At 40.1% G+C, this 27,434-nt stretch overlaps 2 protein-coding genes and 1 long non-coding RNA gene across 11 annotated transcripts in view; 1 reads left to right on the forward strand and 2 right to left on the reverse strand.

Annotated features, from left to right (window-relative positions):
• The window catches only part of LOC111563314 (nck-associated protein 5-like), an 82,208-nt gene extending 66,658 nt beyond the window's left edge, over nt 1–15,550 (reverse strand). For 5 of the 6 annotated variants that reach the window (XM_055015156.1, XM_055015155.1, XM_055015154.1 and 2 more), the window contains exon 1: nt 14,979–15,550. In XM_055015156.1, coding sequence (XP_054871131.1) covers nt 14,979–15,061 — 83 coding nt within the window. In that variant the 5' untranslated portion in view covers nt 15,062–15,550. The remainder of the gene's footprint in view (nt 1–14,978) is intronic. The other variant, XM_023262347.3, reaches the window with a different exon arrangement.
• On the forward strand, nt 2,587–3,959 carry LOC129350028 (uncharacterized). Its single transcript, XR_008603229.1, has 2 exons — nt 2,587–3,620; nt 3,735–3,959. It is a non-coding gene; the product is annotated as an uncharacterized LOC129350028 (long non-coding RNA).
• A 2,674-nt stretch (nt 15,551–18,224) lies between the features above and the next one.
• On the reverse strand, nt 18,225–27,427 carry ftcdnl1 (formiminotransferase cyclodeaminase N-terminal like 1). Of its 4 annotated transcripts, XM_055015569.1 has the most exons (7): nt 26,834–27,427; nt 26,582–26,719; nt 25,739–25,889; nt 24,722–24,817; nt 23,887–24,042; nt 22,990–23,211; nt 18,225–21,550 (listed from the first exon to the last, which is right to left on the reverse strand). In XM_055015569.1, exons 3-7 carry the CDS (start codon nt 25,851–25,853, stop codon nt 21,114–21,116), a joined length of 1,026 nt encoding a protein of 341 aa, XP_054871544.1. In that variant the 5' UTR covers nt 25,854–25,889; nt 26,582–26,719; nt 26,834–27,427; the 3' UTR covers nt 18,225–21,113. The 4 variants fall into 4 exon arrangements, with proteins under 4 accessions (XP_054871544.1, XP_054871545.1, XP_054871546.1 ...); XM_055015570.1 differs by lacking the exon at nt 26,582–26,719; XM_055015571.1 differs by having other exon boundaries at nt 22,990–23,178; nt 26,582–27,427.
• Nucleotides 27,428–27,434: the final 7 nt, after the last annotated feature.

Genomic DNA, 27,434 nt, shown 5'->3' on the forward strand with positions numbered 1-27,434 from the left:
GGAGACTTCAAATTATACCAGCATCGAAAGCAAAGGCATATGGACTTCCTTTAGTTTGTTGAAGATGTTTCCTCTCATCTGAAAGGCTTCTTCAGTTCTAACTGGCTAGTGGGGAGTCTGAGGTATGTACACTACCAGTCAAAAGTTTGGACACACTTAGCAATATTTAAACTGTATAGGAATTTTCAGTATGGATGTCTACAGTCTAAACAATTTCATCTTATTTATCTATACTATATTAGACATAAAAGGAGTAATTTCACTGTCACACTGTAAATAAATCACTGGGACAACACTACAATTAGATGATATTATTCAGTCCACATTGCAGGCTTTATTACAGCTTTTACATATTCTAACATACTATCAAAGCCAATAATGTTCCTCTGCATCAGTGTCACTGAGACAGTTTGACATTTATTGTATTATTACTTTACTTTATTGTACTATTTATTACACTTTTCAATCTCGGTGACTCTGCAGAAGAAAAACAAAGCTTGTGTGTGTTTACTTGGGGGCCTTTCAAAGAGGAAAGCTCCCCAGTGTAAATAGTGTAATTACATGTCTTCCTTTTGGGTGGGTGGGAGGGTAAATTGGTATAATCAAGGCAGCAGTTCAGCCTCTGGCATTGATGTTGGAGTGAATTAGGACAGGGCTTCGCTGAAATTTTGCCCCTTGGGTATTTAATGAATACATACTTTCCCCTCAAATCACATCCTGCTGATATAATGGCGAGCCAGTCTTGTGACTGTGCCGTGCAGCTCACACAAAGACATGAGTGGTGCAGGAAATTTTCAAAGAAGCTGTGGGCACTTTTACACTTACAGACATCAAGTGCAGGCTAGTAACCCAGACATTTTACACAGCATGCACCAAGAGAATAATCCACTCAGTCAACTATATTATGTATAGTTTTGATCTTGTAATTTCCTACTTTCCTATCAGTGCAGATAGAAAACCATGAGTATGCTGTGTAGATATGAACCCTTTCTTCAGTTTCTATCTTAACTGTCGTTCTGTACTGCTTAATGCACTCCCTGCATGTTGCTACCATTGATATTCCATAGCCTACTACAGTGTGAATACAGCTGTACGATATATTTTAGTGACACATATATTGACTTAGTTCCTAATGAATGCAAACCTGAAAACGCTGTTCAATATGATCACTAGTTTAGTGTGTTAGCATGGTAGCATTAGCATGAAACAGACAGGCTACTGGGAAGCAGGTATTTCGTCATAAATGAAAAAATAAATCTCACAGCAATTCATCCTACGGTAGTGAAGACATTTCAGCACAACCAGGTGCTGAAAATGTGTTAGGGGAGAAGGCATTATTAATATGAATAAGTTAATATGCATGGACAAGTTTCTCTAGCAATTGCATAGAAAAGTAATTACTTTACATTCTACAGTGTTAAAAGATAGATACACATGATCAAACTAGCTTGTATTGTTTAGTCATGGTATCATTTGAGTTGCTCTGATATTCAATTTAAACCATGTTACCTAGCAACACTTTAAATTGAACTCACCAGCCAGCTTACTGTAAAAACAAGCTAGCTTATCTTAAGTAGGTCTGTTTGTAGTAAAAACTGATACAGTTTACGCAGAGTCAGACCAGTTTATAATCACTTATGAAACAAACAAACAAACAAACAAAAAAAACCACTGTCTTAGTTTTAGACCTGCTTCTCTCTTGAAGTTGACCATGTTTTCCTGACTGAGGCCTGCAGAACATCGAGCATTTATTTCACTTAGCATGACTTGATTTTAACTGTCAGTTTTGAGTTGAAATGTGATGTCATTAGTTTGGAAGTGGATGTTGATGGGGCTAAACAACATAAATTCATACAATGAAAATGATGGCCTGGTTAACGTTACTTAGCTAACAATGTCTTGACTTGTCTACATCATGGTTCTAGTTATTCTTAGAGCTTTGTTTTTGCCCAAAAATCAATGTGGTCGGTGATAGAATGTAAATAAACTACATGTACTTACTATATCCTACTAATCACTCCACCAAGGCATGCGAGTTATGTGACGATCAGCGTTGGTTTGTCTGTCTGTTAGGAACATTACCCAAAAAACGGTCTAACGGATTTGGATGACATTTTCAGGGAAGGATAGAAATGGCACAAGGACTAAGTGATAGATTTTGGCAGCAATGCGGCTTTTAGCCTGGATCCATGGATTTGTTTAAGATTTCTGTATCATTGCGAGATAGCGGCACAGCGTCACTGTAACTATGACAAATGAACATTGCGATCCTACTACAAATTGACCGCTGTGGACCACAAATTTTTTAAAGATTTCATCCATTGGAAATCATACGACTGAGCAGCCTTGGCGGAGTACTGCGCTCTCTGAGTGCTCTTCTTGTTTTCTATTATTCTGTAGAATAAATTGTCTTATTTTTCACAGTCAAAGTTTGCTTATAACTCTTACATTTTATTAGTTAAGTAAGGTTTTAAATGCAAGACTTGTTCAGTTTACTGTTCTCCATACAACATTGTGTTGACGGCAGATGTTTGGCTTTGTGGATCTTTTGTTTATCAGTTAATCTGGTTGCCTTTCTATGGAGGACTAAAAGTGCCAAAATTAAATAAATAAATACATCATTAAATAATTAATTAAATATGTCATTAATTAATTAAAATTGGAATTAAATATTTCATTAATTAATTAAAATTGGAATTAAATATTTCATTAATTAATTAAAATTGGAATGAAATACTTAAATGTGTTATTAAATAAATATATCATTAAATAATTAAATATGTCATTAATTAATTAAAATTGGCATTAAATATGTCATTAATTAATTAAAATTGGCATTAAATATGTCATTAATTAATTAAAATTGGAATTAAATACATAAATGTGTTATTAAATATGTCATTAATTTATTAAAATAACAATTATTTTAAGTAAAAAACATATTTCATTATTTCACTATTTAATTAATTATTTCATGGTCCTTGCGTTGCAGTGGATCATGAATTTATTTTATCTGTCAACCTCGCCCGTCAAAGTCGGTGGGCGGATCCTAACACCTGATTGGTTACCCTGCACATCAAGTCAAGGCAAATCGATTCCAGATAATGGATTGACGCAGAGCTTGTGAACACATTCCGATACACTGGGTGGCGCTATTCACCTCTACGTTGGTTTGGATACTCAATAAAACAAAACTTTATTAGCAACCGCTAAAGACTCGGTCCTCTTTCCCAAATGTTGATACATGCGGTGCAAGACAAATTTTCCTTTAGCATTTCCTTTAGCATCTACTCGGCGCGCCACGGCTCGTCTCGGTTTAGTTGTTTTTCCATTACATTGAGTACCACCTCATCGTGGGTTGAGTCGTCATAGCACGGTGGCCCGAAAGTCCCTTACCGTCATTTTTGTGCGACACAAACGCAATGCAACAATGTACATGGAGGCGATAGTACACCTGCTGCTCGGTCTGTGGCTTTCTGTCAGATTCAGAGTAACAGAAGAGTCGGAGAAAGCTGAGAGCGGCGAGTCGAAACACTCAGGAGACACACAGGAGAGTTTGGGAGGCGATGCAGCAGTATCAAGCCGAAGACAAGAGGATATGAACGAGACGACATATGAGGGTAAGCTAATGCTAGTTCGCTAGCTATCGTGTATCAGTCCTGTGAACGACCCTGTAATGGCTGCAGTTTGTCGCTATTAGGTATTAAAATATGTATGCTGTGTATGTGTTTCAGATGCTCTCTGATGAGACTTCATGGGATTTACCTGAAGCAGCAGCACATGAGCCTGCAGTGGCACAAGGTGTAGAGGAGGAGGGCAGAGATGTACAGGATGCACTGATGCACTACGTGTCATGCAAAAGTTAAAAGTTGTTCTTCTTGTTATACTTCTGTTTTTCTGTCCCCGGACCGCTATTGTTTTCTTTAATGCAATTCTGACAATAAACTTTTGTAGATGTGTCTATGCTATTGTTTGTTTGTGAAGGTTAGCAAGATTAAATAAAAAATTAAACGCCAAAACATTAAAACAGCTGTTTTAAGAAAATTCCAGTTTGATAAATCAGTATTGCTTTGGTGTAATTCAGTCACCAGAATTATGAACCATAAAGGAGTTTGTGTTAAAACATGTTAAATCCCATTAAACACAAATACATTATTAGGGAATATAGAATTGTTTGGTTCAGACTGTTGACTCTTTTCCTACCAGTGTCTTAACAGACAAAATGAAAAGTTATGATGCAATCACATAAGTCACAAAATAGTTTATTAGTCAGCAGCAAAATCAAAACTATTTACAATGTGCAAAGTACAAACTGTGGTGGGCCTCTCCTACAGTGGAGGGCTAAAAGTAAAACTATATACAACTACAGGTGCTGGTCATATAATTAGAATATCATGAAAAAAGTTGTTCATTATTTCAGTAATTCCATTCAAAAAGTGAAACTTGTATATTATACTCATTCATTACACAGAGACTGATATATTTCAAATGTTTATTTCTCTTAACTTTGATGATTATACCTGAATACTAACAAAAATCTCAAATTTGGTATCTCTGAAAATTAGAATATTGTAGAAAGGTTCAATATTGAAGACACCTCTAATCAGCTAATTAACTCAAAACACCTGCAAAGGCCTTTAAATGGTCTCTCAGCCTAGTTCTGTAGGCTACACAATCATGGGGAAGACTACTGACCTGACAGTTGTCCAAAAGACAAGCTTTTTCGTGATATTCTAATTATATGACCAGCACTTGTAAATCTCAAGTCTATGGGAGGTGGACTCGCTCACACTCGCCGGCTGCCCACTGCCTACCCAGCTACCCCAGCTGCCCCAGCACACCCAGGAATGACTGGTTGAAGGCAGTATTCTGGGCCAGCTTCATTCTCTCTTGCCTCGCTGAGGAGCAACCAGATGTTCTCATCATGCTGGGCATGACTCCACTCCTCCTCAGCCTGCATCTCCACAAGTACGCTAGGAAGGTCCAATTTTCTGTGGCCCCCTTTCCTCTTGCCTAGACCAAAGACAGAAAAGTGATCAGAGTCAGCTTTAATGGCCAAGTAAGTACACAATATACACAGAATTTGGTTTCGGCTGTTGGTGTCATCCTAGGAATATGGAAGAGAATAATAAAAAATAAACAATAGAAAGAGGAACAGGGAGGAAAAAGAAATAGTAAAATAGAACACAATATAAACAGAAATGTACAGCTAGACTGGAATGTATGAACACATTAGCAAAATGGTAATTGCTATAAACACAGTAGTGGCGATTTTTGTGTACAGGGCACTGTAGTCCAAATGTCCAGGGTGAGTGGGGTCTCTGATGATGTTTTCTGCAGTCCGTACTATGGGCTGTAGTCTGTTTCTGTCCTGCTGTGTGGTTGATCCAGAGGTGCACAGGACAGATTGTATGACTGCAGTGTAGAACTGGATCAACAGCTCATGTGGCAGGCCATGTCTCCTCAGCTGTCGTAGGAAATACATCCTCTGCTGAGCCTTTTTCAGGAGGTCCTGAGAGATTGTAGTCCCCAGGAGCTGGAAGGACTCCACAGCTATGATGTGATGTGTTTAGCCACCCGTCCATCCATTTTCAATCATGATCATGTCTTTGATACTTTAATAAACTTCTGGCACTCTTCGCTTTAACCAAAGCACAAGCAGTAACTGCTCCACCACAAACAAAAACGACGTGGTGTGAACTTCATTTCATCCTGTGCACATTTTGGAGTTGCTAAGAAGAGCTGTGTTTTCTCATTTTTATGTATATTTTCATTCAGTTTCACAGCTACCTAGTGACTATAAGAAGAATGGTTGCAATACTACACCGCACCAGAACGTAAATTAATTAGAGTGACTTACTTGTTAAATCAATAGAAAATAAATGCAGCTGCATGTGTTCTGTTTATGTGTCACTGTAGCTACATGTAGCTTTCATCAGGCGTTCCTGAGCTGGCTGCTGCACAGTTTGCATTTACACCTGCCTCAATTCTTGGTCATTGGTCTCGTTGTTCTGATCATGCTTGCAGGCATTTACACCTGTAGTAATAATAATACGAAAATCAACCATGCTCTCTGTTTACCGTGTCTTACCGGTGATAAGACGTTGCTGTGACGTGCTGGTGTCGGTGTCCGAGCTGGTGCTGGAGAGGAGACAGGGCAGCCGGGGGCTCCGCGACGGAGGTGGAGTAGGCTTCGCATGTGGAAAGGGATTCTTGAACAGAAATAAACACTCACTCTAAGTACAAGAAAAACACGGCATGCTGACTGAAGTATTAGCTTCTGAGAGCTAAACGTTAGAAACAGCAGCACGAAATACAAGCAGAGCACGGAGTTAGCGCCGATGGCTAACTAGTTATCTTATTGTCTGCTACAGGAGACAACGACGTTACTTTCTAAAAATACTTGTTTGCTTAAAAGAAGGTTGCCACCAATGGAATAAATGATGTATAAGTTTCTTGAAGTCACAAAACACTCACCGTCCTCGAACGTCTCCAACAATGCAGCGGCTGAGTCTCCCTCCTGTTGCTCGCCGGTGCGGTGCCAGTAAATAGCTTCCATTAAACCTCTTCCAACACCTCCTGGTTGACCCACGCCGGCCGTTGTGGTCCTGGGTGGACCGATAGTCATTTTTGAGCTTTTTCAGCTTCTCCCTACACTGCTTCTGTCCTCTTTATATACAGTCTACTGTATATGTGAGCGGCCATCCGCTCAGAGACCTCCTGATAAACTTTCTCCGTCCAGCTCTCTCTGTATTCTTTGGTCCGCCACCAAAGACAAAGTCTCGACCTCTTCATTCACCCACGGTACAGGTCTGGCTGTCACATTAAAATTATGAAGAACAGAGAGTTTCGTGAAGAGCAATGCACACCGTCGCTGTTTACAGTCATTTTTTAATGCAGGATTTTGTTTTCGTGCTGAAGTTGCTCTGTGTCGTCACTCCCTGTCCAATCAGTGGCCTGCACTATGTAAACGCCACATTATCGGCTCATCTCAGCTCGCTGGGAACCTCAGCCGAGAAGGTGCTGAAAATTAGTCCGTATGGAAACGCTCGCAAACAAAGATGAGACGAGCCGTACCGTGCCGAGTAGATGCTTGTGGAATCGCGGCTAAACAAAGACGAGCGGAGCCGTGCCGCGCCGAGTAGGTCCTAAAGGAAAAGCGCTCGACACTCCGAGCATCGCTGCAATTTGACAGGCTGGTAATCCACAAAGAACGTGATGTTCCAGAACTTCCCTCGGTATGCCAAACGCCCTGGTCCCTGTGTGTGCTCCTGTTGCACCCTGGTACCAGAAAACCGGCGGAGTACTTCCTCTAAATTTGCAGTCACTCTACGGTCAACATCTTGGTCGGAAAGTGCGGAAATAACTTCAACAACGTCAATAAATTCCTCTGCTTTACACGCTACATGCTCGCGGTAAGCAGGTCCTGCTTCCACATACTCTGCAAGGTCTAAAATATCTCTCACCAACTCTCTAGAAAGTTCACAGCGACTCTCCCTCTACACAGCCTCCATGTTTAGAAAGACTTCTACTTCCGGTTTCAAGGCAGACAAAAGCAGTGGATTAGACTAGATTCACGTTAGTCCCGCCCACGGACTTTGACGGGCGAGGTTGACAGATAAAATTAATTCATGATCCACTGCAACACAAGGACCATGAAATAATTAATTAAATCGTGAAATAATGAAATATGTTTTTTACTTAAAATAATTGTTATTTTAATAAATTAATGACATATTTAATAACACATTTATGTATTTAATTCCAATTTTAATTAATTAATGACATATTTAATTCCAATTTTAACTAATTAATGACATATTTAATTATTTAATGATATATTTATTTAATAACACATTTAAGTATTTAATTCCAATTTTAATTAATTAATGACATATTTAATTCCAATTTTAATTAATTAATGAAATATTTAATTCCAATTTTAATTAATTAATGACATATTTAATTAATTATTTAATGATGTATTTATTTATTTAATTTTGGCACTTTTAGTCCTCCATACCTTTCACCCATTTATTGCAATAGGTAAAGACTCTCTCTCCTCTGCCCTACACTCAGATTCTGAGTGTCATTAAAATACAAAACACACATTACACAAGTTAAATATGTATTTAACTGATGATTAATAATGTCATTATCTTCAGTTCATTTGGCTACCATAATTGTGTAGTGAAAATCATATATACACATTTTATATACAGCTGCAGTGAGTCCAGAGTGACTGGACCAAAAGGAATGACTGAAAATGTATTGTATTATAAGTAGATCTTGAAATATTTCACTGAACAAGTAAACATTTTGTTAAGAAACCACCAAAAAATTAGAATATAACTTCTACATCTCTGTAGCAATGAACTCATGACAATCCATCAATCCATCCAGTTATGTTCCATATGTTTCACTTGATTTCATTGTGGCAAAAAAGAAGGGAATTTACAAGGTCAAAAAGACTTGATCCTCTGAGGACCATCACCATTAAAGATGTGCCTTCTTGGCTAGGTCTCATTCAAAAAAGAGATTTTAACCTCAAGGGATTTCCTCGCTGTTGAAAAGGTTAAAAACATAAATAAACCATTAATATCTGTATAACATTTTCTGGGAATCTGTCTGATAGTTGAGATATTTTAGTCTGGATGATGATGATGGGCTGAACAATCCCCAAATCCATAGTTCACGGGTTCAATAATGGGTCAATACTAAAAATGTGTGCAGCATAAAAACGATACACATATACAATAACTGGTGTAACCACACGAATAAAAGATCTTTCACCACATCTAAAATCTCAAAATACTCACAATTCATAATATACTGATTTGTAAACTCAAAAAAAATAACAATAAACCAATAATACTATATTACAAGGAATACACTAACTGCTATCACTAATATCATGAGCAACCACTAAAGTCATCACAAACACCTTATGTTTAAACTGCTTGTCACCTATGGAGAAATACTGTAATGTCCAGAAAACCTAAAATATCTTAGTAATAGACTAACTAATTCACTGTCATGAACCCATCTAATTCAGGGCAGTATCTGAGAGGGTAAACATGGAAATTTTATGCATCCCTCTCTCTTCTCTGTCCATAAATAGTCCTTGGTTTAGATATTTTTAGCACAAAGCTATTTTTTATGCGTCCTTGAAGTTGCAATGGTTCCAACTCACTGTAATGCTGTTACCATTCTGTCGTTCTCAGTCTTTAATCTGAATCTGCAGCAAACAATAAGCTGCAGCCTTTGATGAAGAGCTATTTATTACAGATTCTTTTTTATTATAACTTTTATTTATTTAGAGAATGATTCAGCTTAACAAATATGCTCAATTTCTCAGCACCACTCTGCTGAACTGTTTAATTATACCTAAGCCTGTACATGATTGAGAAGGCCAACGCTAATACATAGTTTTATTCGGAGATTTGCTTTGTCAGAGGCAAATGTCTTGTGCTGGTCTTTTTTTCTTTTGAAAAATCACTTCAGACAGCATTTTAATCATTAACTGACAAACACAATTCTGAATACTTTGAATTTGAGCAAATGAATGAATCAAACATGTTTAGGAATTGAGTTCCACTCATCAAAAATGACACAGCAAAAATACCCAAAAAGCCTACAGTATGTCTATGTTGGGTAGGCACGGTAGAGCAGTGGTTAGCAATGCTGCGTCACAGCTCGAAGGTTGAAGGATTCGAATCTGGGCCTGGGATCTTTCTGTGTGGAGTTTTAATGTTCTCCTGTGCCTGTGTGGGTTTTCTCTGGATTCTCTGGCTTCCTCCCACAGTCCAAAGACATGCTGAGGTTAACTGGTGATTCTAAATTGTTCATACCTGACAACATGAGTGCGATTGTTTGTGTCTATGTGTGGCCCTGTGATAGACAGGCGACCTGTCCAGGGTGTTCCCTGCCTTCACCCTAGATCAGCTGAGCCCTTTATGACCTTACAGACGATAAAGTGGTGTTCAGATAATGTATGGATGGGATGTTTAAGTTGAAGCAACAAAGCTCTTTACTTGAAGGAACAACAAAGGAAGCAGGTGACATTCTAAACCTTTTTTTTTAACCTTGTGTACATGCCCAGATAGGGTTTCTATATGCTCATCACTAGTGAATTAAACAGCCACTGCCATGGTTGAGCATGTACATCTTGAAACTACAGTTTAACAAAAATACAGATTCAGATAGCCATGAGTTCATATGTAACAAACGTAAGGAACAGATACTATCAAACCTGATGCAGGGAGGGATTTTCCGTATTAAAATAGGTATCCAGGTCAAACATATATTGCTGAATTATTCAAATTTTTAACGTTCCATTGTGTAGTGGAGAGAAGTTTCACAGTTTTTGGGCAGAGTTGTAGGTGAGCTGGTGTGGTCAGGTTCAGGCAAGCAGTGGAGGGGTGGGCTGAGACAAAGGCACAGACTAGTCTGCATATATTCATAGATTGTCCGACACTTATGGAAGCAAAGCTGCAGAGTTACATCTTGGGCATCTATAGGCATTTTAAGCTACAGTATATTCATGATAAGAAAAAATATAAATATGTAATCTAGATCATCAGAGATGAGATTTTAAGTGTTGAAGCCAAGAGGAACTTTAACCAGTCTGATGTACCAGTTTTGGAAAGCTCAGATAAATCCTGTCACCCTGTTGACAGTGGTGTCTTCAGTGTACTAGTAAAAGGCGTATGGGAAAATTACATAGTTCGTCTGTTTTTGAAGCATTTGTTGGTCAGACTTGTGTTTATCAGTTCATCTTACAGTTCATCTTACCTCAAATGAAAAAACAAACAATTATAGCACACAAATCACTCGTGTCATCTACTAATAGCATTATATTTATTTTGGTTTCCTATCAAGTCTTGACAGTGTTGACAGTGAACCAGTATTAATCATACCAGAACCCTGAAACTTAAGCAGGTAAGTGGAATAGAGAGATTATTAATTTAATTATTTACACCTGCGTTTTTTGTTTGTTTGTTTGTTTGGTTTTTTTGCCTGTGACAAAACAAGATGCCTCCTGTGTAAAGGTAATGGAACAGAAGCAAAAACAGCTGTTTACAACTATTATCTTTTAGCATTTTTCAACTACAATGATGTGAGCTGTTTCAGTGTTTAATTACATGCAACCATGCAAATTACGGTAAACAAAAAAACTTCACTACATTATGGTTCCAAACTGAATTTTTTTTTTTTTCCACTCAGAAGAAGCAAAATATCAAAGCAAACTGACAGACAGCCAACACATCACCTGTTAATGAGATTGTTAACATATTTAGCAGACATGGTACAAAATGTGGACTAGTGTTTCAGATTAGCTGACAAACACCTCTCCTTTTATTTCTTATTTGGTCTCCACCTACCTTTAAGAAAATTATCTTTGGTGTTTAACAGATACTCAACTATAGAAGGGTGACAATTGAAGAAAAAAACATGAACTCTTGACCCCCTATAGTGATGGTATCCAATGCCTCCAATCCAATGCCTAAACTCATGAAAGGAAAATGTCTCCAATGCTGTGGGAGACATTGTCCTGTGATGATTTGGGTCCATTTGTCCCCTTAGAGGGAAGAGTCACTGCAGATCAATACAAAGTGGTTCTGCGTGATCACCTTCTTTCTATAATGAAACATTTCTGTCCTAATGGAAATGGTCTCCAAAACAGCAATGCCTCCATCCACAGGAAATGGGAAGAAGCAAGGGCAGGGCATGTATTGGCATAACACCTTTGTAAGACGCTTTATGTTGACCTTTTCCTTAAACTGTCATCTTTCTGTATGTTGCGAGTCTTGACTGAGCTTTTACTGTAAATGTGCATGTGGAGCAGTGGACTAAAAGAGGCAGTAACATCCATGGAATCAACGATAATTCTTCCGAACTACAAGTGACCCCTTGGATATCACAGAGTAATTTCATTATGATAATTTTAGAAACACAGAAAACTGCAGGTAAGGACTCTACAGAGAGCATTATCCACTTCTCACCACATTTTCCTCCAATGATAGCCTTTCTTGTCAAAACCTTCCTTTAACCTTTAGGCTACCACTGACCCCTTTTATGTGGTTGCACAATGGCCTCATCCAGCCTCCCAATCGAATGCATTAGACTATGTGCTTCAATGCGCCAAACACGGAATAGATGTAGCAACAGACAATGGTTATCCCCTTGCCCTGAGCTAATGTACATCCACTCCTGTTTAAAGGCTTTTTCTGCATCGAGGTCAGGTCAGTCATGTTGCCGCAATAATACTTTTCAGATGTTTCCTCCTCTTGAATTAGGCACTTGACTCCAAAGTACTGTAGCACGCTGAGTAGCTAAGTGAGGGTAGGTGGAGTGCAAAGCTACATCATAAAATTAACAAACCCTTAATTTTCAAACTGACTGTCAGATCAGTGGAGTAACTGCATTGGTGTGACAGCTCAGTCTGTGTGGTAATTTTTTGCCAAGAGGGACAGGGCCTAGTTGTTCATCCTCATTTAGCGGTCATACTGACCTCAGCTCCCTTTTGAGCAGCTTCTTTGGTCTTTGGTCTGCTGGAGTTTTCTCATGAGTTAAGAAGCTCCAGCACCATTTATTGTGTTACAATGTTGACCGCTGGAAAAACTGCTGTTACTACAACCTACCTGAACATACTGTAGCCAATCAAACAGCTTGCAGAACAATCAAGCATTGTGACGCAGAGTCAAACCCAATCGAAATGATTAACTACAGATTTTTCACAACTACAGTTTATTTGATTGTCTGTAGACCACTTCTGCGGATGCTGTGTATGACATGACAAGTTACAAAAGGGGATTTTAGACCTACAAAGCAAACAAATGTGGCCCAGAGTTGGGCTTAAGTTTGAGGCATTTGTAAGCTGCAGTAAGACAAAAGTTCTGAATACTGATGGCTTCATTTGGTGGGTACCATCTTTAAGATGGCAGTCATGGTCATATATTGATTAGAGTATTTAGTATTTAGGAACCTTTGAACCACAGTATACAGTGACTTCACCTGCACAATTGTATATGGCATGTTCAGTAGATTTGGATGATACGAGGTTGCATCTATACTAACACAATTTCATTTTAAAACAGCATTTTGAAACAAAGACTATCTCTGTCCAGATATGTGTTTTAGCACAGTTTCAGAAACTTTCTCTGTGCACAATAATAAGCATGTAACATGACCATTCCCTGAAGTTGCAGGTGCTGGAGTAAATATGGAGCAAGAGGTTGGTTATTAAAATGTAGAAAATATTACAGAGGAAGAACAGTAAACTATGGTGAAACATAAGACCAGAAACTTCCTTAACTGCACAACAGCTGCTGGCAAAGACAAGATCAGCAATGCCTGTAATTTCTTATCCACGGTGAAATTAACCACTAGTGTCTTTGTTTTTTCTGGAAAAAGGTCATATGATAGGAGAGTGAGGAATTGGGGAGCATTATTTAGTGACGTTCATTTAGTCAGAATGCAAATGTGGGTGTCTGCTTTATAAAAGTGTCTAGTTTTGCTTTTTCAGACTTCAACACATTCCAGGGGGTTTCAAACTAAAACAGCATCAGCATCTTTTAAGTCTCCATTTCAAGGGTCTAAACTCAAGAGCATTTCAGATGCAAGGCATACATGTAACAGAAAGTATGCATTATAAAGTGACCTATTATTGCAAATGTAGCTTAGCCTAGCCTAGTTGTGAACACAAAACTGACCTATCATATTAGCAGTTGATATGGCTAGCTAGTGAGTAAGCAGTTGCTTTTACAGATATCAATTAGTTACAAAGCAATTTTAGCAGTTATATGTGTGTTTCTGCCCCTAATATTTACTCTGTTTTAGCTCTGTTTTTGGTCACTACCAACTGTTAAACTATCCACTATGTTGAATATTTGATTGACATTCCTTGTTGATATCAGATTTCATATTGAGAATTGCCAAATTTCAGTGGTATAGCAACGACCACATTTCTGGTACCGTGTACTAACGCTAACATATCTGTAAATGTATCAGTGTAAGCCTGACGGGCAGCAAAGTACTGATAAGGTTATGACTAATACATATAAAGCCAGCTTACTTTCAGCAGCTTTACAACCCACTGGGATAAATAAATCCACTGGAATTAAAAATTATTTCTTAGGGGTTGAGGCTAATTAACAGCATCCCAGTGTTAAAAATAACAAGCACAATATAGAATCCCAACAACTAAAGCCGGCGTCTTACTGTAAACATCATAAGACGAGTGTATGATTTCTCTTCGCTGACCTGTTGACCTCTTTTCAAACCTCTGACCAAAGTGTCTGACCTTTGATCAAATGACACCAGCTCCTTTGTTTTGTGGGAGAGGATTTGCTGATCTGTGACGTCTCCTCTCAACTCAGCAACAAAGAAGCTGAATAAAATGAGACTAAACTGAACTGTACTGACCTGAAGGAGGAGAGGCCGCCTGGGTTTAATCTGACTTCATGAAATCGGTTCAGTTGACATCCTGTTCAATAAAAACCATTTTGTCTCTCCCAGTAAGAAGAACAAATAGCTTTGTGCCATGTCCATCATTCCCTCTAAGAAGAACGAAAAGCCAAATGCTCTCAGAACCCAAAAGGACTTTAAATTATTTATCCAGGTCGTCTCTGCCTGTGCCATCCTAGCCTACTTTCCCTGCTACTTTGGGGGAAGCACATTTACTTGTTGCTCAAAATGATATCTCCCAGTACATACATTATACATGCAGCTATTCTGCGTAGTGCATGCGTACAATCTGGCATTCAGCTCATATCACAGTGATGCTATGGGTCTATTTAAACCCTCTGAAAAGGAAATCCCACATATTTTTATAAGGAGCAGGCGCCTGTGTGAGGAACAGAAAGTGGATCTGCACAGCTGTAGTGATTTGCGGAGTATTTACGCACACTGGAACACACATACAAAGGCCAGGAGCTTGACATTAGAGCGTGCAGGTCAGAGCCGGGCATCCTTACCGTGCCAGGCGCTGTGCGTAACCACGGAGACAGATGTCAGCAGAGGCAGCGGGCTGAGCGGGGTCCGCCGGCCTCAAGAGCATGCCTCGTCCGCATCACAGTAACACACCAGCCCAGGAGCAGCGCACAGCGAAGAGCTGCGACTCCACAATCTGGGTCAGAGCCGCCGGAGCCATCCTGAGGAGGAAGGTAGCCGCTGAGGGACGCAGACGTCACAGGCCCACATGGATCCCAACATCCAACAACAGGCGCATCCTCCGTCTGCGATGAATTCCGCTGAGACTCAGAGGGGGGACGAATCCATGAGGTTCTCACATCCACACACGACCGCAGCTTTTCTGCTACGAGAATATAACCCTGTCTGCAGCAAACAGCACCGCCTCAGTGAAAGACTGTCTGCATTAGTCCTCCTCCTCTGCCTGCCTCTGCCTAATTCACTGCTTTATCGCTCTATTTCTGTCTTTCTCTGATGCTCACCCATATTTCCACTTCACTGCTCTCTCTCTCTCTCTCTCTCTCTCTCCTCTCCGATTCTCAGCTGTGTCTCAGTGCTGTGCTCAGCCTGTGCCCAGAGGATGTTGAACATGTGTTCAGGGTGGGGGTGGGGGACTGCTGACTTCATAGGTGGCACGCTTACTTCTCCCACTGATAGGTTAGGGAGGATGGCACTGTGCGCAGCAGCGGCGTCTAACTGGCAGTTGTTGGAAGATAAAATCTGCTTGGCCCCCCTTTTTTTCCTTGTAAATGTTCATATTCTGGAATCAAGCACACAAGCAGTCATGGATGATGTTGCTGGCTGTGATTAACCATCACACTGTATTTGATTGGTGGAAATCTGTGTTGTGGGGAAATAAATAAGGGAAGGATGTGTTGTGGGGAAATAAATAAGGGAAGGATGCAAATTCTAAGTGTGGTGTGATTAAGGCAGTAACTAAACAGCCCTGCAGGACTGACAGAGGATGAAAACAAACCCTACTGGTTCAGAAATAATATGCAGCATAAGCGCGCTCTTGTTCCTCTACTGACTCTTCCTCTAGACTACTGCTTCTTTCTAGAGAAACAAGAGGCACGTTTCTCTACATTGTACGACTGGAGCAGAGGGGAAAAGGAAGATGTGGGAGGCAGAGCGTGTGGATGGAAAAAAATGGAGAAACAGTGAAAGGAGAGAGGAAGGGAGAGGGAGGAGGGAGAACAGAGGGCAGCAAGGAAGAAAAAGAAAGAGAGGGAGAGAGAGAACAGAGAGCTTTGGAATATTTATAGAAGGCTGGAGACTGATATAAAGAAATAAGCTCCTCTATTTCTGTGCTGTGACACACGACCGCGTCTCGGATGATGTGCTGTCAGGCGAAGTCATATCAAAGACATCCTATGGTGCTTCTGCAGCAAGGATGCACATAAACTGCAGCAGCAGCAGCATGCAGGAAGATATTATTTCAGGCAGATTACACACAAATGCACACACAGAGAAACAAGATTGAGTTCAAGCTTCAGTGGCAAAGTGTCTCTTTAATGTGTTCAGTGATGAGCAGGAGGAAGTGCACTTAATTAAGGAAATGACAGTCGTGTGACCATCACAAGAGCCATTAGACTGAGTCACAGCACCAATGATTTTGTAAGAGAGAGAGGAGGAGATAAAGATAAAGAGGGGGATTTTTTTCGTTTGTTTTTTGGAAAACATGAAAATCGCTAATTTTATTTTTAGTCCTTGTTTTTCTGGGAAGTGGAGTCTGCCAAAATGAAAATGTTTTCACTGTTAGCTGAGTGAAAATTAGTGAAGTCAAAATGGATTTTATATGCTAGACGTGATTTCTCTTGCAAATTTAAAAACGTGTGTGCCTCTCTCTGTGTGTCTGTGTGTGTGTGTAGACCAGGATACCTCTGGGCTTATGCTGTGACCTAGATTAGGCCTTGATGCTCCCAAGCCTGGCAAGCTGAGTGTATGCGAGTGTGTGTGTGCCATCCATAGAGTAAATGCGTATGCATGCGTGCCTAGATGCACAAGACAGAAAAAGACAGCGGAGAGAAGAGAGAAACAGTGTGTGTGTGTGTGTGTGTGTGTGTGTGTGTGTGGAGGGGAGGAGAGAGTTGTGTACATACACATGAAATGAGGCTGCGTGGCTGCGTCACTTGTGTGTTTAAGAGCCTCAGCTGGATGACATACAAAGAGGTGAATGTTCACGCAGTAACGGAGCTTATCCAAAGAAGTGCACACGCATTGATGAAAACTGCACAGCGCCAGCCTCAAAGGGCGACCTTACATAACGTCACATGCAGAAATATGAAAAATTACACAACATAATGAAAGGACAATAAATCCAGACACTCGTGCTGAAGGATACCAATTTCACCGGAAGATTTTGAGAATCACGCTACCTCAGTTAGCGCATAAAGCTTAACAGATTAGCGCCCACTATGGATGTAGATTAAATTATTGGCTCTATAATTCCCTTTACATATGGCATAAAATTAAACACCAGCTTATAATGTGTTTTTGGATTACTCTGATCCCTCCTTTAGAAATATCTATACAGTCCAGGTCATTATAACCTAATGACTCAAATCTATACCTTCTTACTCCATCAATGTGCTCCTATTCATGCTGGACTTATATAAGAAATGAGTGGAATCATCTCGCCCCAGTTAATTCTTGACCTGTCCCCTGGCCAAACTTGCCTCCATGTTATTAAATGGTTAATCCCGTGAATTAAGGATTACGCTGTGTATAGAACTTACAAGAAAACATAGGAAACTAAATGTTAAACAGCTATAAAAAAAAAAAAATGGTGCGTAACATGTTCATCGAAACACTGCCAAGGCGCTGGATGCTTCTCTGAGATTCAGCCCATTTGCTGTGATAAAAATAGCTGCTTCTCATACACATGGTGACTCTCCCACAGAGTCATGCTCGGTAAGGCTGATGGTGGAAAACGATGGGAAAAGACTCATCAGCAGAGACTCATCAGTAAACACAAGTGTCCCATTTGCTCCAAACAGGAAGTCACACACATGCATAAGAAAAGTGCTGCCTCAAGCTCCACTCTAGAGGACAATATGTTGTGATTTGTGGCTCTGCACTTGGGTGGCTACAGAAGAAATTTAGAATTCAGAACACCAAATCTCTCTTACTGCATGTGCCGCACTAGGGAGGCACTCTGCAGCCAAGTGTGTTATACTGAATGTGGAAATATTTACAACAGTTTAGCTGGATCTGTCCTCATGAAAAGAACACCAAGGGAAATATTTAATTGATAAATGATTTATTTCATGTATTATTTTCAATAAAGAAAATATTATTTGCAATCATTCATCAGAAATTCAAATGAAATGTGTTTTTTTAGAATAATTTTTGTATTAACTTAATGTTATAATAAGATGTTCAAGAGCAGATGTTAGGAAATATGACATGAACAATACAATTAAACGATACAATGTTAGGTTCCAGGAACTGAGAGTGTTCGCAGTGCTGGTAACAATGGGAACATAAAGGCCAATTAATGCTTTCTGTGTGCACTTCTGCAAGGGTACAAGATGTGAATTTCATCATTCACCCAATTCGGCAAGTGTCCATGTGGACCTCTATGCAGATGTGTGTGGACAGTTGACACTGCAAGCAGGGGGACTGCACACAAAACAAATGGTGCGGAAAACAAATGCTTGCTATGAGGATAGGCTGTACAAGACAACTCTTTGTCATCATAAAATTCAAAGTCATAAACATTCAGAAACATCCACAGAAGCCCCTCATGTTTTTCTGTTTGATTTGCATAGCAGACTAATATTAAATAGTGTTTAGTGTGAATGGAACCATGTGCCCATCCATCTGCACACATGGATGCAGCAAACATTAATTGACACTTATTCTCAAACATTTAAAAACTAAACTAAGCCAACCTTCTTTGTTAACAAGCTTATTTTTCCACATGATCATCCAATGAATATGGACTGCAACTTGTGTTGGAGAATGTTGTTTGTTACTCCGCCAAGGAAGGCGGCAGAGTTATGTGATGATCAGCATTGGTTTGTCTGTCAGTCTTGTCTGTCTGTTAGCATTATTATTCAATAACCATGTATATCATGGCAGTCTTGATTTGATTTCTAGAACTCTTCATTTTCTATGATGAAATCACTGAAACACATGAATTTTTGTCACAAAAACAGCCACGCATTTTGCTCTTTCATAGATTTATTATAGATCTTCTGGAAATATGACTAAATCTGCTGAGTCAAAAATATACATAAAGCAACTTGAATTATCAGTTTTGGTGATGTAAAAACCTGTGTTAATCAAAGCTTCTTAGTGTCACAACCTCTGAACTTCTTGTGAGTGACAACAATTGACTACAGCTGCTGACTTCTCTAAGCCATTTTAATTAGGGACAATTTGATACACTTATTAAGCTCTGCCATGATCACTACACTTGCTCAGCAAAGATCTGAAAAAGCAAATCAATGACTTTAACAAGTCAAGAAAGTGACTTGGAGTAATTTTAATGTAGCTACAGATTCCATAACCAACTGTGCAAACCATTGTTTGTCAATATTAATGCATGGTACAGTTGTGTCACTGAAATGATCAGGAAGAAAACACAAACTATCACCTGCTGCTGCAACCAAGAATCACCAAAAACCAGATCTGCAATGAATTAGAAGCTGCTGGAACAAAGGTGTCAGTGTCCACAGTCTACTGTGTTTTACATCACCATGGGCTGAGAAGCTGCCATGCAAGAAGCAAGACTTTCCTTTAGAAATGGCACCTGAAAGCTTGACTGAGGTTTGCTGCTGATTATACTGACAGTAAAAAGGCTTCTGGAGGAAAGTTCTGTGATCAGATGGAGCAAAAATTAATCTATTTGGCCACAATGACCAAACATATGTTTGGAGGACAGAAAGTGATGCCTTTAATTGAAAGAACACCAAACATATCCTCAAATGAGGAGGTGGTAGTATTATGCTCTGGGGCTGTTTTGCTGCCAGTTGAACTGGTGCTTTACACAAAGTCAGTGGAATAATGAAGAAAGAGGACTACCTCCACATTCTTAAGCAAAACCTAAAATCATGAGCCCAAAGGCTGGCTCTCAGATGTGGCTGGGTTTTCCAACAAGACAATGACTCCAAACACACATCAACAGTGGTGAAGAGATGTTTAAATCAGACTAGAGTAACGTGTTAGACTGACCTCCCCAATGTCTGGACTTAAACCCTATCAAAAACGTGCACTGTGATGAAGAAAAGATGTCAAAAAGTTGACAAATTTCGTTTAATTGTACCAATTCTGTCAAGAGGAGTGGTCAAAAATGCAAGCAGAAGCTTGTGGACGGATACCAAAAGTGCTTAGTTGAGGTAAAAATGGCCAAAGGTGTTTAACTAAGTTTTCATATTGATGTATGTGTTTTTTCATCAAGCACATTTGATCATATTTCCAGAAGACCAACATTAAATCTATCAAAGAAGCAAAATGAATGGCTGCTTTTTGTAACCAAGATGTATGAGTTTCAGTTATTTCATCATAAAACAATGAGCTTTGTAGGAGTCACTGGAAACTCAAGACTGCCATGAAACACATGGTCTTTACACATGTATGTATGTATTATGTACGTATATGTATGTATGTAAACTTTTGTTCACAATTGCATATATACAATCTATCGCTCAAAACATATGCTATAGCCATTAGCAGCCTAGCTAACTGGCTAGTAACATTATTTCTAACACCAAAATGCCTACAGCGTCTGACAAAATATATTACGAGATTACTCCATGGCTAGAATAGGAACATGTTTTAATTTCCTAATTACTGTATAATTCTAATACCAGAAACCTACTCCAGAACACCAGAGCAATACTGCTGCCTTATTCCCATGTTTTCTACATGGATTATCAACTGGTGAGGATGCTGAATTCTGCTTGGGACGCACTTTTGCTTTCTCCTGTTTAAAAAATAAGACTTACTAATTCAACCATTACTATGAATTTTGAATAGCAGATCTGCACTAGCATGGACAGGCTGACATTGTCAGCGAAGGCCACTGAGGGTAGCAGGGCTTCATAACCAGCCACCTCTGAATTGTAACTGAAGTACAGACTGTGTACTTCTGTTTAATGTTTCACAGGTTTTGGGTAGGAGTCTTTTTTATTTTACATTCGAATTCTGTGTTGTTCTTTCCAGAACTCTGCAATACCTTGAGACAGTGCAAGCTCTGCTAAGCCCCTGCACTCTCGGGGAGTAAACCCCACCAGAGCGGTGCCCTTCGTGTCGACCCCCTGCCCCGCTGCCAGCTCAGCGACCCTTGCTGTGATGAGGGAGGCTGGAGCGTGACAGTATGGCTGACCATCAATACTGAAAGACGGCCATGGTCCACCTGAGGTCAGGTGACTGGGCGGGTTTCCCTTTACACTTTCCACATTACAAGCAATTTCCACAGCACCCTCATGTGGCAAAGCCAAAACCTGCACACCAGGCAGGCCCCCTGCGGTCGACTCTCTGATGGCTGTGGCGATGCTGCGGCCCATAGCAATGTCTTGGGTGTCAATAGTGACGTTGCAGTTCATGACATATGGACTGGCCCCAACGCCTGCAAGGAAGGAGACAAATCAGAACGGAACACCTTCAACCTGTTACACATTCTTGCTTTGACTGTAGTTTTGAGGAATAGCATCTTATACCAACCAGATTAGTGGTGACTGCCATGTTTTGGTTTTTTTTGATAGATTTATAACAACTGTTAAGTTCAAAGAAGGTTACATGCAGCTACCAGGATACAGGATGTAGCCTTCTGCTGCATGTCAGTGAGCAAAACACATTTCACAGAAGGGATGGCCTTTCAAAAATGACCTTCAGCCCAACTTCATAATGCTTTCTTCTTACACATGGGACCCACTATGTTCTAACTGGACCATAAGAAGAGCTGTCCATCTGTATTAAATTATAATGCACTGAAATCTTTTAGCTTAAATGAAGTGTAAAATTGTTTATCCTGTTGAAATACTATGTCCTCCATTGCGGCTGTGTCATATGCATCTAACAAGTGGGGTGCTTCTGCAAATACTGTATTTTGGGTGATGTTTCTGGACCCGTGTGTACCTTTTTAACGGATTGAGCCAAAAAAGAGACAACAGTGAGTAAAGACAGGAGAAAAGATTTGAGCTGTAAATTATCCATCCATCCACTATCTATACACCACTTAATCTTCATTAGGGTCGTGGGTCACTGGAGTCTATTCCAGCTGACTTAGGGTGAAGGCAGGAGACACCTGGACAGGTCACCAGTCTATTACAGGGCTACATATAGAGACAAACAATCACACTCACATTCACACCTATGGACAATTTATAATTAGTTTGTTTCTTTAAAAGGTTACAGAGCAACTTGCAGGTAGCTTGTTCTTAATTTTTCTATATAAGAAATACTTGTAGGTGGTAGTAAGTCTAAGCGGTTTGAATTTAGAAAGTTGGTCTTTATGGATAATACCTGGTATTTCATTATTTTTCATCAGTGTGAAGTATTATATCTTCAGCCTGTCAGAACACTGATTCCACACATTTCCTAACACTGGACAGAGCTGCTTTCAGGCCTGGATGTGTTTTGCGCAGGTGAAGACAATTTTATCAAATAATGTGGTTTTATTTTAGACCAGAGGATTATATACCTGCAGAAATTATGAAAAACCAATCTGCTTCTAGTCCACCTTCAGCAGCAGCCTCTGGTACTAGTGTTGCAGGAACAAAATCAAATCTTATGTTATTGTAATGCAAATATATACTTTGTGTTTGCAAATCTTGCGTGGGTCTTATTTCCTATGCACTACTTCACTGGGGTCGCTGACCTACAAGCTGCTCTTAAAAACAGAGGAGGGAGATGGCCTGTGGTCAGCCTACCAAACAAACACAGACAAACTCACCTGCATTGTATAATTCTGCCAAAAGGACCCTAACCTTCTTTACAGGCTTGAACAGTTAGGAACTTGCCTAGAATATGAAATGTGGCTCACTCTCTGTGCTAGCTCTGGCTCACCTGTGAGGCCGAATCGTTTCTGAGGCTGTGGACCCATGTCGGGCCTAATGTCCTGCAGGTCTGGCGTCTTCTTGAACCAGCCCATCTCCTTCCTCCTCCGTGCCAGTCCCCGCTGCAGGGGGGAGTCCGCCCAGCCGAACAGGAAGGCACTGGTGCCCGGGACCCTCTCTGTCAGTCCCCGAGCCACAGCTGAGCCCGAGCAAGAGCGGAGACGTGTTACAGCTGCACTTCATCACATGCGCACAATTTCAGTAACACGAGAGCAATAAGAGCGTGACAGACAAAACACACCAGAGGGGATGCAATTCAGACAGACGGCAAAATATAATCACGTGGACCGCTTATTACATGCATGCATAAATAGATCGCTTGTTAGTGAATTTGCCAGTTACCATTCTGCAATCACATGACGCAGATTAGCATATCGAGCGCACACTTCAGGCATGAGGCCACATGCCGAGTTACCGCTCATTATCAGCAAGACACATGGCCGCGAAGTCAGCTGGGAAAGTGTGAAACTAATCAACAGCACAACAAACGAAAGGAGACGTCACATCATCAGCTAACAGAAGACACTATGGATGAGCTCATTGCACTATCCAGGTATGTACATATATAGTAAGCCAGGGAATAGACATGACATACTGATATGGAAGCTAAAAATTAGACAAGGTTGAATGTCAGCTACAGATGCTTAAGTCACATCTGATGCATGGTTCTATGTGCACACATTGGATGTTAGTTTTATCTATGCTGTGTCTAAAGCAGTTAGTGCACAGAATACTAATCAAGAGACAGAAATGCCTGCCACCTGAAAGCCGACGAAGAGAGACACTAGAATCAACTGACAGGAACATATTTGGAATTGCAGTCACATGCACACAAATGACATCTCACCCCGAGCCTCTTTAGCACAGTCCTCCACCCCCACCTCATCCCCCAGCGGGTAGATGGGTATGAGGTCGACGGCACCCATACATGGGTGTATCCCCATGTGAGTGCGCATGTCGATCAGGCCGCACGCTTTCTCGCATGCAGACAGAACCACCTCCCCTGGAATCCATCAACAATGACATCAAACATACTGTGACAGTAAAGCTCCGATGTGCTGCAGGGAAAACACTGGATCAAAGAAGGTATACGTGTAGGACGCAGAGCTGCAAACCTCGACAGCTCCGTTTTCATTGTCAGAGGCTCGTGTTTCAGACTAGCATTCACTAAGATAAACTTTTCACTGTGATCTTTGCCAGAAAAATGTTCTTTCTAAATTTTTTTGTGTTCAAATCCCTGACAAAGCTTATTAAAGGATTTTTCCCCTCTCAGAGGATTGCAGAGCCGTGGACAGGGACTGAATCCCTCCTGTAGCAGTGTAGCAGCACTAGTACAGCTCTATGCGCCTCTAAGGAGAATGAATTTTAAAAGGGTACATCCAAATGAGCTTTGAGCAGTGGTGGAACCTCAGTACATCTTTTCAAGTACTGTACTTAAGGACAATTGGGAGGTAATTATACGTTCATGGGATTGAACTTCTCATCAAAAAATCAGAGACTTGAGAAAAAGTCTAAACATGCTGCTGACACACTGATGCTTAGGTGAGATATATTCTGGCAGGACTTATTCTTGTAATGGAGCATTTTTACACTGCTTTACTGGCATTTTCACTCAAGTAAAGAACCTGAATGCTTCTTCCACCTATGGGTTTCAGCAAAAAACACAAAGACTAGATACTTACTGATTGAGTTGATAGAGGCCACAATAGTGATGACAGAGCGGTTGTAGTCATGGTCATTAAAGATGTTCAGCACTGTGGTGCCCTCTCGTCTTACACCTGATGTATAATAATCACAAAGAAGCTAAATAAGTGTTTAATTTGAATTGCTGTTTGAGAAGTGTAGCCTGAGCTCATGGCAGCAGCAACATTGTGGATACATCTAGTGCCAACACAGGAAATAATGACAGTGTGAGTAGTTTCTAGAGGTGCACGATAATATTGGTATATCAATAGTGTTTCAATGAAATATTAGCCTAAAATGACTCAGTGCTACCCCTGGTACATGTGGAAAAAGGTTACACTTATTTATTGTGTTGCAAACTGGAAAATGAATCAAATTCACTCTGGTTAAAACTGATGTCAAGACTTTCTCTGAGAAAGCATCATCCAAGCCTTTTAAAGCAGGATGAAGGCAAGAACTTAGTTTGAAAATGTTACATGATAGCTGTTTACCATGCAAGTTGAAGCAGCTTTTGTATTTTGCACAGTGAATATGCACATAAGAAACCTGCTGGTGAAGATCACAGCAAGAGTTCACATAATAATATGATAATTTCCCTATAGGAGAAACCCAATGTTCTCTGCAAATTAGGTGGAAAAATATGTGCATATATTGGAATCAGCCAATATGAGTCGGGGAGAACAAATCTGCATGAAGGACATCAGCAAAAATCCAATACTGTACATCCCTAGTGATTCCAGAGGTAAAGAGTAAGCACATGTGGTAAATTTACCTGCAAACTGAGATTGCAGTTGCACAGTAAACTATAATGTAGCTCAGGAACAATTAGCTCAATTATTCCCTCTTAACAAAAATCTGCAGTTTTGTTAGCATTCAGTGTCTACAGATTTATTTCAGATCTAAGCAAAACATCCAGAACACTTAACACTGTAAATATGAGTGTGTACATTTCAGAGCTACTTTAAGAAATTACATTATTCCACTGTTTGAATTTACATTCAGAACAGTCAACTTGCCTTCGGGGTTGTACAGTGCTGCCTTGGCCACAGTCTCCACCAGGTCCTTCCTGCAAGCCTCAGAAACATTGAGGAGACATGCCACCAGTTGTCTGCCCAAAGAGCCTGAGGACATGTTTCTGCAGCAGCAGCAGCAGCAAGGCTGAAAAGTCTGAAAAGATCAAAATGATGAAGTGCACTGAGCAGACTGAGAATGAAATGACAGAACTGTAGGCATGATGGAGACAAATATTACTTTGCAAAAGAAAAGTTGAATCTATAAACAACAAAACAGGGTCAATAATTTTGAGATGTTGCTCCTACAAGGCCTCCTTGGTCTGGGGCGACCTGTAGCTTTTGGTGGCCAATGAGACAGATATTCCTGCAAACTAAAATGAGTGTGTCAGTTTGTGTCTTGATAAATCTTCCCCATTTGTGCTACTGTTACTAGATTTAACATGTGCATTTATCTCATGCTATGTGTATCACTCTACAGTACAAGTCGTTACTTTTTCTATTTTCTTGGTGTTGCACATTCACATTTAAGTTCATCAGTGTGAGCTGCAGTGTAAATAGTTTAATCATTTTAGCTACTGGGTAACAAGTAGTACAGCCCTTATCTGAAAGCATGGCTCCTGTGAACTATTAATGTCACTTCAAAGTGAATAGTTGCCTTTAATAATGCTAGAAGAAAAAAAAAGCCTTGAATTTGTGGTGCTGCACTTCATCATATCAACAGAGCACCTGCTTTTGTCATGCAGCCAAAATGTACCATAAAGACAAGGACACTTCTGCAAAATATACAATGAATCAATAAATACAAACAAGTGCAGTCTGTGAGCTATCTTTTAGAGTGCTTGTTACCTTTGAACAGATGAAGGGAGTCTCCTTACGTCCACACTAAATCTGACAGGTAATGATTCAGGTGTTTATGTGTGTATAAAGTTTTCCAGTGGAACCTCTGACAATTATGTAGCTGGGTGTTGCTCCGTATCTTCGAGCCTGTTCAGTTAGAGAACAGGTTCAAAGTGCAGCCTGGTCTGAACTAACTCACTACGTTTATCTGAGCCATGCTGATTAGAAACAGTGCTAGCAGCTGACAGACCAGTGGCATACCTGCGTTACAGTCAATGATCTCACGTGTGCACAGTTTTCGCTGGAGTTGTAAACCACGAGACTACGATGGGGGGAAACACAATTCACTGATTTCTCTACGTAAACACCTCACACACATGGGTGCAGTCACATCTGTACAGCTGCTGTTAACCCACGCATCGTCCAGATCACAGACACTAAACGAAAACATACAAATATATGTTTTCCAGGCTGCCTGGAGAACACGTAGATATTAGTGTTATGCTAAAGTTTGGAGAGCTCAGTGCAAGATAGTTCACCCCCGTTTCCAACCTGGCGGACATTTCTATCGTTTTCAATAAGGCTGAATGTTCTTTATTATTATTATTATTATTATTATTTATAGTGCATCTTATAGGAAGAGCTACATGGATACACGGCGTGTTTTGTGAATGTGATTTGGCTGTTGCCTGTGATTGCGTTGTGCAAACATTTAGTAAGTTACATTACATGGCATCATATATCTGTTTAGTCATAAAGCCTGTTCATCAATGCATTTATTTCTTGTTTTTTTTATTTATTATTTATTTATTATATATATTTGATATTTTCCTTGGCCTAATTCTTGGATGTGGTCCTTATA

This window comes from Amphiprion ocellaris, chromosome 11, assembly GCF_022539595.1.
Source record: "Amphiprion ocellaris isolate individual 3 ecotype Okinawa chromosome 11, ASM2253959v1, whole genome shotgun sequence".
In the NCBI taxonomy this organism is placed as follows: Eukaryota; Metazoa; Chordata; class Actinopteri; family Pomacentridae; genus Amphiprion; species Amphiprion ocellaris.